This window comes from Sylvia atricapilla, chromosome 5, assembly GCF_009819655.1.
Source record: "Sylvia atricapilla isolate bSylAtr1 chromosome 5, bSylAtr1.pri, whole genome shotgun sequence".
Classification (NCBI taxonomy): Eukaryota; Metazoa; Chordata; class Aves; order Passeriformes; family Sylviidae; genus Sylvia; species Sylvia atricapilla.
Window position 1 is genome coordinate 48368534 of NC_089144.1, and position 12388 is coordinate 48380921.

Consider the following 12388-nt stretch of genomic DNA (forward strand, 5'->3'; position numbering starts at 1 on the left):
CTCCTGCAGGACTGTGGGGAAGGTCGAGAGTGCATCCAGCTGCAGACTTGGATAAAACACATAGTGTTTCCAACAGCCACTTAAATTCAAGATGGCATGTCCAGGAAGCTCCGTCAGGACCAGAAGCCATAACTCCTTTCTGAATTTATGGCAGCCAGCTAAACGCACTGCTGTTTGCCCTTGTAGGGTACTCTGGCTCTAGGAACACCCCTAATGCCCTGCAGTGCCCTCCTGGCTTGTCATGCAGAACACTCAGTGGGCTTCATATTTTGGAAACTATTTCCATATGATGGCAGGAATCCCAGGCAGGGAGAACATGGCCCTGGGCTGCAGGCAGCATGCAGAGCGGGGGCTTGGTTCTCTCAGGCATTCTGTGCTGGGGGCTGAGCACACTCACAGACACTGACTTCACACCGGCAGGGATAAATGGTGCTTCTTGGAAGCATTTCAGGCCTGCAGTTGACTCTCCATCTTCCTGCCCAATCCCAGTACCCTTTGGCATGAGTTTGCCAAACTTTTGCCCAGATGCCTGTCGTCGTTAATTATCTGTGAGGGGAAAAGAACATCCTGACTTGACTCGGTGACGGCATTGAAATTGCAGAGCACGGGCTGGGGCTGGCTCAGCACACCCCACTGGTAGCTTTTGGTGATCTCCTAAAGCCTCTGCAAAAGCCTGTTGAGTCACTTTGGAGCACTGCAATGGAAAGCTGATAACAGCAGCAGTATGGAAATAGAGCTGAAGGGATTGGGTTTTTTAAACTGATGGCTAACTTGGACAAGGCTTAGCTGTGCTTAAACTCGTTATGTCCATCACATTCAGTTATAGATGATTCAGCTCCAGCACGGAAGAAACTTCTAAACTGTAGTCCTGTACCTCAGCAGCACTGAGCCTCCTCACACTGGGCTCTTGCAGGTTTGGAGGAGTCTGTCTTCTGAAACGAAGGCCCCAAGCTTTGTGAGGCTGCCCAATGCACAGTCAGCTTGCTGGAGCAGGAGCTGGAGGCTTGGCTGGCTGCTTTCCACAGCTCAGACAGCAACAGCCCCGTGGTCACCCACCCCACACTGGCTTGGTGACAGTGGAATTGCTGTTGTGGATTCATTTGTTTGCTTTCATCGGGAGGGTTGACTGTCTTCCCTCTCAAAAACGCGGGCAGATATCAAAAAGGCATCCAGAGCACCGTGTGTTTCAGGCCAGTGGGGTTTACCATCCTGCCCGAGTGCTGGGTGTGGGGGAGCAGCAGGCATGGGGCACAGGGCCCTTGTGTGCCAGCCCTCCCTCCCAGGGCATGGGGAGGGATGGACTCTGCCTCTCACTCACCCTGCTAACCCTGCTTTGGGCCAGCTCCTCCTGGGAGAGGTGCTCACCCTTGCTCCCACCCTTGCTCTGGCATTGCCTCTTCCCAACAGTCCTTGCCTGACTCAGGGGGGATTTAGTACCGGGCTGGGGGGAGGGAAAGACGTTAAACAGGCTTTTCCCTAATGAGGTGTGACGCCAGCTGGAGAGGGGGAGAATCCTGCTTTTCTCCTGTCTGTTGCTCTCTCCAGCTAGAGGAGGAGGAGATGTGTGTCCCCCCCTTTTCCTCTGCTGATTTGCTGCCTCTTCTGTTTCCTTTCTGTGCTGTCCCCAAAGCGTTTTGGCAAGGTTCAGATTTCTGTGCTCACAGCTCAGTGCTCAAAGAGAAAGGGGGAAAAACAAAAGGATTGGAGGCGTGGGGAGGATGGTAGCGGGGAGGAAGCTGAGCCGCTCGTCCTGGCCAGGCTGGAGGAGTGTGGGGATGGGTGACTGGGGCAGGGTTTTTGCCCTTAGGACCAGGGGGATTTTAGTGGCTTCTTCCTCCCGAGAGTCCCTGGCATCACTTCATCTACCCCTGTTTAGATGTGCTGCATGAGCAGTGTGCTGCTTTGCTGGCTGTCCCTTGTTGGAGGAGAGAGCTGGAAAAATCCTCCTGCAAAACGTGGGCTGAAGCATTAGGTGAAAGCCTGAAGGGATAGTAACTCTGTGGTAGTGTTCTTGAGATGTTAAGATTTGCATCATCCTCCTAGTGTGTCTTGTCATTCCCACAGCACTATGACTGTGTGGGGAGAGTCTAGAGTTTTGGGACAGGAAGCTGGAAAATCCACTGCAATAGAAAATTGTGACATTCAGATAAATAGGGCTGATGGACCCAGCCCTGGGTTCATTGTTCAAGCCCCGTGTTCATTCATCAGTGAAGTTCCTCTCACTGCTGTTACCCTTCTGTCACAAGCAGCAATAGTTAAAATGTAGACAGAAACGTTACAGGGCAATGTCAGTATCTTTTTTCCAAGACAAATAATCACGGTAATACTTGGACTGTGCCTTTACTGAAACATCCTGGCACTGATTGTTATTGCTGGCAGGGCACAGAGGATCAGGATAGGCTCCATCCAGGGGGCACCCATGGCATTAGGGAGCACAGTGCCTTTCTAGAGAAGCGCTGACAGTCTCGCTCCTGTCAGGCATGGACCTTCACTGGCCCCAGGCTGTGTGTGTGCTGATTAATCTTGGCTTGTTCCAGAGCCCCTGGGACTCTACACCCAGCCCCACACTGGTCTGTGCGCCCGGAGCCCCCTTCATCCTGGCTCTGAGATCCATCACGGTCTGGGTCGAGTCCCTAAAATTGGTGCTACACCTGCCATGGAGACAAGGACAAGGAGCACCCTTCTGGGAGAGAGAAAGCAGCAGGAGGGGAGGGGAATAGCCCATCCAGGTGTTTTAGTCACTGCCCAGGAGATGGCATCTTGCCCAGTGCCCCAGGAATGTCCCCCTGCTCCTGGGGTGACCCGCCAACTCCAAAAATGTAAAGTCACTCTGGAAAACAATGGCTGCAGATAGGAGCTATCTGAGGCAGTTGTGGCCACTGCTTAAGGGAGTGTTAGTCAAACAGCAGGCTGAAAAGGCTCACGGGAAGCAGTTTAAATATTCCCTCATACAAAAGGCTGTCACATCCTAGCAGGGGCAGACTGCTGACTGACAGCTTTAATGAACAAGTGTATGTGGATGAGGGAGAGGCTGAATGCAGGGAGGCATCCTGGAGATTTACTTTCCCCCCTGCCCATCATTCTGGGTTCTAACATGTCATTTTTCACAAGCTGTAGGTTTATTGTGGTAATGTGGTAACACACCTGGGAGGGTTTAGCATATCACATGCTTTAGGTCCTCCCTGCTCTCCTCTCCCCCGGGGATATTTAGAGAAGGCATATGTCCACTAAAATATTTCACAAATAAAGTAAGTCAACACCTCTAAACTACTAGCCACTTATCAAGTGGTAAGTAGGGCCAGGGCCAGGAGCTGTACTCAGTCCTAGTGGGTCCCTTCCAGCTCGGGACATTCCATGATTCTAAGTGAATTCCCTCGGTAATTACTATTTATATAGTGTGATTACTATTTATACAGCAATAATACCATTCTGTCCAAGGGATGGCAAGCAGCAACTGCAGTTTTTGTATTAGCTTGTCATTAAGCAGGGTGCTCATCTAGAGGCAGGGAACAGAGATTCCTGGTAGTTTCCCTAGCTCTGTGGCAGGGACACTACATCAGGCTTTGGCTGCATACTGGCCTTTCCTTACCTCCAGTTTCCACGTGTAATAGATGTGTTTAGTACATTCTTCACCGGGCAGGTGTCAGGCTTCTGCTGCTGAAGCACTTTGGGTGTTGCACAAGAGGTAAATAAGAGCAGTGTTGGTAATGAAAATATGCCATTAATATATTTCCAATAAAAGACTACAAGCAGCATTTAAGCTGCAATCTGTTATCAATAATTTTATTACTGCAGTTACTGCGGTCTAATAAAAAAAGCACTTTCTCTTCTTTATTGGGTAAGTGCCAAAACGTTTATCCTTTATTCTCTGGCCATTAACCTTTATTCTGTAGCCATTAGCTTAGCTATTTGTGTAACAGTCTGTTGAGTAACATTCAAGTAGGAATTTGTATTCAATCCATTATTTACTTTGAAACCCAAAAAGAATAGCTTCTTATGCGTATATTGTTTATCCATATTAAATCTTGTTAAATGCTGTAGGCTAGTGATGATAAGTCTTATAAAAAGTGGATTTTTCTTACTGTGAATAATTTTCTGGCATACAAATAAAACCGTAATTAACCAAATAATATTTGGAAAACAAAGCTTGAAACTGTTAGCTGAAAAAAAATATATATTTCTCACAATATGTGCAAAATTCATAATAACTAAATTTCAGGAGTTTATCCTTTTTGCAGATCAACTTCTGCATCACATCTTTGTGAACTCTACTGTGCTGAAATAAACCATGATACTCTCAAGCAGATTGAAATTTTGGTTCACAAAGTCTGACATCCCTCCATCCTTTCTCTTTTACTGGAGTTGGAAAAAAAAAAGGAGCCCAGTGAGAAATAAGTTAAATAATCAAAATGCTTGCTTTTCTTTGAGGCATTTGCTTTCTAGCTTTCAGCCATTTCTGGCAATCCATCTGAAACTGCTACTTCTGGGTCGTAAGTGGCTTTTAGTGCCCTGCTTTCTGAGCACATCTTTTAAATTGAGCTCACCAGCTTTAGTGAGTGGAGGTAAAGCAGGAGAATGAAACTGTTGATTCCTGTCCATCAGGTGAACATGGAAGAAATCATGCCTTTCTTATTAGGCTGTAGTGGATCTCAACCTCACTGAACCCTATTTTTCTGCGTCCAGACAAAAGCATTAGTCTTCTGGCTGGAGAGTGACATTCAGTAAAAGCCTTTCAAGGTCTTCCCATAAACTCTTGCAATGAAGAGGTAGTAGAAGCAGTATTTTTAATGATGAGGAAGGTCAGTTTACCCCATATGTGTTTTGCTGCAGTACACATCCATGAGGCTGTTTGGGTCTTTTTGGTCCTCATGAGCTAGCAGGAAATTCTAAGGAATTATTTTAATGGTTGGATTTTTTTCCTTCTTCTTCTCTCCTTTCTGCTCATTAGGAACTGGAAGCTGCTCTTCACGGGGACGATGTGGAGTTTATCAGCGACCTGATCGCTTGCCTTCTTCAAGGTTGTTATCAGCGCAGAGACATCACGTGAGTAACCTCGCTCCTCACTCCGTGGCTTAAGCACTTTGCAAGGGGAGCTAATTAACACGGTGATGGGGATGTTTCACGGCTTTGGAGTGATGACATGGCACTGATCAGCAGCCACCAGCAATCAGGCCAGATGCTTCACCAAGTGGAAGGGAATTCCAGTTCTCTTGGGTTGAGTTGTAGGCTTTTAATTGTACAGACTCCTTTGTTCAGATGCCGTGCAAAAGCATGTTTGATGCTCTGCTGTAGCACTAGTGCACACAGTGAACATTCACATCTGCTGTCATGCTCTGCACTCTGTTTGGACAAATTAGTGATATTAAGTCATCACATATGTTTTCAACATTTGTGTGTGTTGCATAGCATAAAACTTGCTGCTCTGCACGCTCCTCGCTTGCATGAAAGATCCCGTTGCTTTACATAGAGACAACTGTGATTATTTTTTTAGAAATAAAAGGAGTATTGGAATCACTTCAGCTGCAGGATGTTGGAAAGTGATTTGAAATGTTCTCCTGAAGTTTTGACGTCCAGAGACACTTTGTTAGTGTCCACTAAAGCAGCCTCCAAATGGACACATCTGCAGAGCATCATTCTTTAGAGGACTGCTGCTCGCACAGCAAAATGTGCTTCCAGTGATAGCAAAGGCTTGTTGCTGTGTGTTTTATTTGTTCTTTTGTGAATCATGTTAATAGCAAAGCATAATTGTGGAGACAAAGACAGCTTGGCAACACGTGCAGTTGCTTGGAAGCAATCCTGCTCCCTAAGATGATCCCCCTGTTGTGGAGAGGCTTAGGCCGGTGCATGGGCATAACCACAGGTGCTTGCATTGAAAGCTCTATTTCTAATTAACTGATTACGTCCAACAAAATTTATATAGTTTATTCATACATACATATGCCACTTAATTAAGTTCTCTCTCATTGCTGCATAGACATGCAGCATCAGTGGGTGTCAGGACCTGAACCAGGCAGCTGCACTGCCTTTACTATCTTCTTCATCAAAATATCCAGAGCAACATATACCTGCTTGTAAACATGCAGCAAGCTTATTTCTTCATACCAAAGCCATCAGAAGGTAGTGGCTGAAGTGTTTTGCCCACCTGACACAGCTTACCTTTATAGCAACAATGGAAGATTTGTCTTAAATTCCACATTGTGAGGTTCTCCAAAACTCTCCAGATCTGAGAGTGTCCACTTAGTGATTGCACTATGTAATTGCCTCTCCATTTGCAACTCTTTTAACTAAGAAAATTCAGGGGTGAATCATGGGTGAGTTGTTGGACACTGACAAGCTGTCTGTCTGTCGCACAAACAGACAAACAAAACACACAACCCAACACCCAAACAGTCCTGCTGGGCTGCCTGAAGGAGAAACCAGCTGCCCCATTTCTACAGCCTCCTGTAAGGAGGGAGTTATCTCATGGGTGCGGGGATAATGAGGAAAGAAATTTCTGCAGAGGAGATGGGGAAGAGGGTACAACAGGAGCAGTGCTGTGGGAATGGCTTAAGGGATATATCAGGAAAACTGCCTGAAGCTACTGGGATGTTGGAGAGGTGAGCTCTGAAGCACTGCAGAGGAAGTAATGGAAGTAATGGGGGAGGCTGCCTGGAAACAAGAGGGCAAGATACTGCATGCAGAGGGATATCATGAAGGGAGAAGCATGAAGATGTAGTCTAAATATGAAAAATCTATAGATAAATAAGAATGAAAATGATGGCTTAGATATACTTCTCAGAAACAAACTTGCCACAGTTTCACACTTAAAACCAACTGTGGAATCCAAAAGCCTAAAATTCTCCATGTTGCTTACACTTTTCCTTGCAACACCATTTTCTCTCCTGCCCCCGGTTCAAGAGGCATATGTCGTGCCTGATGCACAGCTTCCCTTCTGTACCTTGTTTTTCTGCAGTTAATTGTGGGAAGCTGAGCCTCTAATTGATTTTTCAAGTGCAAATGTACTCAAACGTACAAAGCCATGCAAATGTAAGAGGCAGGATATGTGTGGAGTTTAGACTTGGCTTTTCACAGTGGCCCAGGACTCTGTACATCTCTGCTGCAGACAGATAAGAGGTATCTGTCTCAGGTGAGAAAAATAAGCAGTGTCACAGATCATCCTGGTGGTGTTAGTGCAGCATTTCTCCAGTCATATGTGCCCTGCATCCTTGTGCTGAGGCTGTGAGCCTTTACTATCAAGGCTGTAAACTTTTGTTCCCTCAGAGAGAAAGGCAGGAGCTTGTTCTTAGGCTGGGGCACTGCAGCTCAAGCACAGGATGCTACATAAAACCTCACTTTGCCTACCTCTCTGAGGGCTTTTGAGGTTTAATTAGTTTTGTGTTCGGGTCTTACATCTCTGATGGCCAAAATGTTATCTGCCTCTGCTTTCTCACAGTCTGTCTGGGAGCAGCTTGCAGTTCTTGTCACATCTGTTTTGACGGTGCGCAGGACTTGCAGCAGACTGGGCTGCCTGGCTTTAATCATGCATCATAGAGGGGTATAAAACTGTCACATACCTTTGCTAATTATAATGTGCTCTCAAGTAATTTTGGAAGTGGCTGAGAGCCCTTCTAATGCTCAATTTAACATGCTCTAGTTTGATTTGCTTTCCATTCTTTGGGGGAGAAAAAAAGAGAGATTAAAACTTTTGTAGGTTTCTATGATCCTTGGTTTTGAAGCAGAGCAACTTTGCCTTGATTTTGATATTATTTATGACAGAGTTAAAAAAAAAAAAAAAAAAGGAATCACACACAAGAGAGACTGCTTTTAACCCTGCTTGATGGCTAAGGAGCGTTGTCTGGTAACGTAAGACTTTCTTTGGTGATATCTGTGTTTAACTACAAGGACTGCTTGATGGGATGCTACGTGATCTTCTCCAAAGTCTTATTTATCATAACCTATCATAGCTGTTAGGAACATCCATTGACCTGGTTCTTGCTGTGGTAAACACTGTAGAAGTACGGAACAAAACCCAGTTGCCTGCATTTCTGCATCTTCAGCAACAGCCCTGTAGCTGTCCTTGCCTGGCACCAGGTAGTTTGAGCACTTGGCGAGGACAGTTTGCCCATTGCTCTCCTCTTCTTATCTGAGCCAAAATACTCGTGTGTCATGATCTGCAGCTTTTGTTGTTTTATAAATACCCCTCATAGTATCCATATACCATCTGTACCATCTGTGTGTAACTACTATGGGTGCAAGAGGTATCTAAGGCATGCTTTGGATTGATGCCAGTGAGATTGCCCACAGGTTTTTCCTGCTCCCAGCTTTTTTGCCCAGGTCTTAAAATGTCTTTCTTTTAAGTGCTTCAAAAGGCAAATGCCCAGAAAAACTCTTTATTAGAACTTGAGGGTTGAAAAAAAAAAAAAAAAAAATTAAGCAGTGAGAAAAAAATCCTGGTGCTTGCTTCAGATTCTCTCTGGTATAAATTGGGTAGCTGCATAGTCCCTAGGGGCTGCCACTTTAATTCCAGCAGGAAATGTGACTTGATGACTTGTATGAAGACAGGAAGATCAGAGCTTCAGCTAACGGCAGCAGCCGCAGCAGGAGCCTTCTGCAGCTGTTTTTAAGTAAGAAGTGATGGTGTGACATGGATGTGTACACTCAACTAAAATATTCCAGAAAAGCTCCTGCTGTTCAGCTTTTCTTTGGGTGAAACTCATTTTTCAATGTTCTGTTATTGCACTTTTGCTCTTTTTCTAATGTGGTGGCATAAAAAGTTTCAGTAACTTTATCATATTTCATATTGGGAGGCATTTTGTATGCTGCTACTTTGTCTCAAAAAACATCTTTGCAGCTTTTTCTTATGTTTTATTTTTTCAACATGCACAAAGGCCAGAATGTGAGGAGGAAGAAAAACTGTATCTCTTGCTTTTTTTTCCCCCCTGTGCCCCATGAGACTCTTTTCTTTTTTCACACCTCAGGGGATTGGTCCATCAGTATAGTTGAAAACTCTCTTATTGACTTTGACTTCTGTGCCACCAGAGGGGATTTGCTTCCTTAGGAACATCAAATGTTTTTTTCCTGTTATTTCTTCCCTAATGCATTGGAATTTTTTTCTTCCCAAGGGGATCATGGGTTTTGCACCCACCTTAACCTCCTTTGGGATCCCTAAACTATCCTTGGAGTCTTTGGCTTGTAGTTTGCACCTGGTTTGTTCTAATAGGGATAATAAGAGGATATTCCTTAGCTCCTCTTCCCTTCCCCATAATTGTTTAAATTATTTCTTTCCTATCCTTAGTGGTGGCATTGAGAAACACTCCCGGTATGGCATCTGAAGAGCTGTATTTCTTACTTGCTGAGCTGCCACTCAAGAACACTGTGTCTGTTCTGCATATTTTCTAACACTGTTCTATAATCACTTATTTCAGCTTTCATCAGAGAGATAATCTTGTAACCTACTGAGGAACAATACCTGTTTCTGAGGACTGTGTTTAATAGCTTTGAGTATTTTGCTTCTTTCTTCTGCTTTGTCCCTTTTGTCCAACCTTATCCTTTATTCTTTGTGGACTGTGTCCTTACAGGTACTTTGGGGTTTACCGCAGGTCTCATATTGTGGAAAAGAGACCTCAGTAAAATGCTTGACATCTTGAAATCACCCTTGTGCATGTGCCTACATGAGCTGTGTCCTTCCAGAACTGCTGTTTGTCAGTCTGGTCCAGGGGATAAAGTGGCAGGTCAACAGGAATAGCTGGCAAACCAGTGCCGAGATTTCAGTCTCATGGATACTGTGTGAGCTAGGCTGTGGGAAGAGCTAAGCCAAGGTACTAAGACTGAGCTGAATGAATTCACCACTTCAGCCCATGCCATGCTCTGGGGCAGCCAGCCTAAACTCAGTCACAGCAGACCTGGTGCCCACCATCTTTGGAAAGAGTTTTAGCAGCCAGCTCCTGCAGCTGTGCCAGTGACCTTAGTTATAACAACTGCTTCCATGGCCCGGCCACAAAGCACCTCACTAACTCAGATTCATATTCATGAATGCCAAGTGAATATCAACAAGATCAGCATTATTTACAGTCTGACTTTTAACAAGTGCTGCCTTGCATACATCATGGATATTGGTGGATGGCCTCTGGAATCAACCCGCTATCATCGGCACAGGAGATACCGTGAGGGGGCAAGGGAGATGAAGTGGCTACATTGCTCATCTTGAATGTAATTTTAATATTTATTATAGTAATAGCCAAGCCATGCAAGGTGAGCCTTTTAAAGGGTAAAAAGTGAAAATGAAGCAGCTGGCAGGTGTTGGCAAAGGAAGGATGAGATTACAGCGGTAAAATAACACGGTCATTCAGAGATTAATGAGAAGCACAGTGGAATAAAATTATAGAGTTGAAATATAACTAAAGCTAAGTAAATGTCTTTGATTCTCAGATGGATAAAATGAATCTTTAAAGAAGAATTTGAAGAAAAGTTGGTAGCATGTTCTGGAAGTGCTATTCCATGGATGTGGTGGAGAATAAGGACTGAAAACAGTGGAAGATAAAGAGGAAAAGCTGTGCTGTTATTGTCAGGGCAGATGGATGAGAGACAAACAGATTGGATTGCTGGGGAGAGGGAGTTATGCAAAACATTGACAGGGAGGAATAGGTGGCTAAACTTCAAAGAAGGAATAGAGAACAGTCAGCAAAGGGTCTTGGAGACTGCAGTGATGTCATCATGCCAGTGTCAGAGCATGAAATATGAAAGGGACAGCTGTATTTGTAACTTCTTGATGTTGCAAACCAAGTACTCTGGAGAGGAGGAAGAAAGCAATGATGAAAAAAGAAACTGAGAAGGAAAGTGAAAATATTTTCTCCTTTCAAGGAAGAAGGCAAGGATCTGTGGAGAGAGACAGATGGGGTGTGGAAGTTCACCCAGTGTGAAACCTTTGCCCTCACTTTTGAGGCTTGCAGTGATGCTCCAAAGCACTGATGCAGGATTTTTGCTCCAGCAGAGTTGGTTTTTCAGGCCCCCTCCTGGCACCTCATCCAAGTTCCGAAACCACTGTTTAGTCCAAGGGTGAATATTGGAGAAGATCTGAAGTAATTTTTTTGGAGCCTTTTAGCCTCAGTGGGCTTGATGGACAGCTGAGATGGCTGCTGGCCAGCTGCTAGGCCACTGTGATAGTGTGGTGTGCTGTATCAGTCTCTGTTCTAAGTCACCTATGTTTTTACTTTTCTCCCATTTTACTTTTGATCCTTCCTTAGTTTCTTTCTGGCTCAACCAATGTAGTGGTTTAAACTTTAGGGAAAAGGAGATGAAAGGCCTTTTCCCTGAAAAAAATCCCAAGAGAGACTTCTTTAGGGATTTATCTATAAAAACTTGGGTTTATCCATGGCCTCCAGAAACTTACAATGTGTGGGGCTGGTTCTAAGAAATGAATTTGCTAAGCTTATTTGCTTCAAGGCAACCCCACGCTAGGTATTTTGTGCCTCACAGGGGACTCCTTTCTCTGACATTAAGTGTATTTTTCTATGACCAGCAAGGCACAGTTAAGGGCTTGTTTCATATGGATTTGTGCTGTAATACAGCATTTGTCCTATTTCCCCATCATCATCATCAAGACAATAACTCCAGCTTCTTCCCCACAGTGCTCATCATCACTGGAATACCCTAAGGTCCTCTCTGCAGCCCCCAAACAATCAGAAGTGCTTATGGCATAGCAATACTGTTGTCTTGCCTTGTGGCAATGAATTGGGAGCCTGCTTTCTGTTGATGGGCACTAGGAATGAACAATACAGCATTAAGCTGGCTTCACTTGTTCTTCAAGGATCCAGGAATGAATAGTAAGTAATGATCCTCTTCCAGTCTGAATGTGGAGCCTGTAAGCCCCATTCCTATTTGCTCCTTCAGAATATAGGAGATGTATTTGGCTCTTTTGTAAGTTAATCAGCTCCAGCTCCCAAGGAGCTTCTCCTTAAAAAGAATCAAATAACAGCAGTACAAAGAAAAAAGCATGTGGATTAAAATTGGCAAGTACCTATTGAAGCCTGGCTAGATGCAGGTGAAGGTCATTGATGGGAAAAGTGAATTGTCAAAGCAGAAAAACCAAAGCCCTTGCTGTTCAATCACATGGTGAAATTTGGGCTGTAGGTACATTCGTCTATGCTGGACCATCCAGAAGACTGAGATAGAGAGTACTGTGGCTTGATCTTCATTTAATCATGTCCAGAGTGGCTTCTTGTCGGGCCATACCCTGTGTGGTTGGTTGTGAAGGTCACACAGAACTGGGACACTAAACAGGAAAAATCGATGCTTTAAAAGTCAAAACCGTGCACGTGAAGCAGCGTGTGGCAATAGCGGGGAGTGCAGCAGCCATTCTCACACTTCATGTGTCTGTGTGGCCATCAGCATCCCTCCCTGCTCTTCTCCA

At 44.7% G+C, this 12388-nt stretch overlaps 1 protein-coding gene across 2 annotated transcripts in view; it reads left to right on the forward strand.

Moving 5' to 3' along the window:
* CECR2 (CECR2 histone acetyl-lysine reader) overlaps positions 1–12388 on the forward strand; it is a 92906-nt gene that overhangs the window by 44578 nt on the left and 35940 nt on the right. For both annotated transcript variants that reach the window (XM_066319423.1, XM_066319422.1), the window contains exon 2: positions 4949–5043. In XM_066319423.1, the coding sequence (XP_066175520.1) occupies positions 4949–5043 (95 nt within the window). The remainder of the gene's footprint in view (positions 1–4948; positions 5044–12388) is intronic.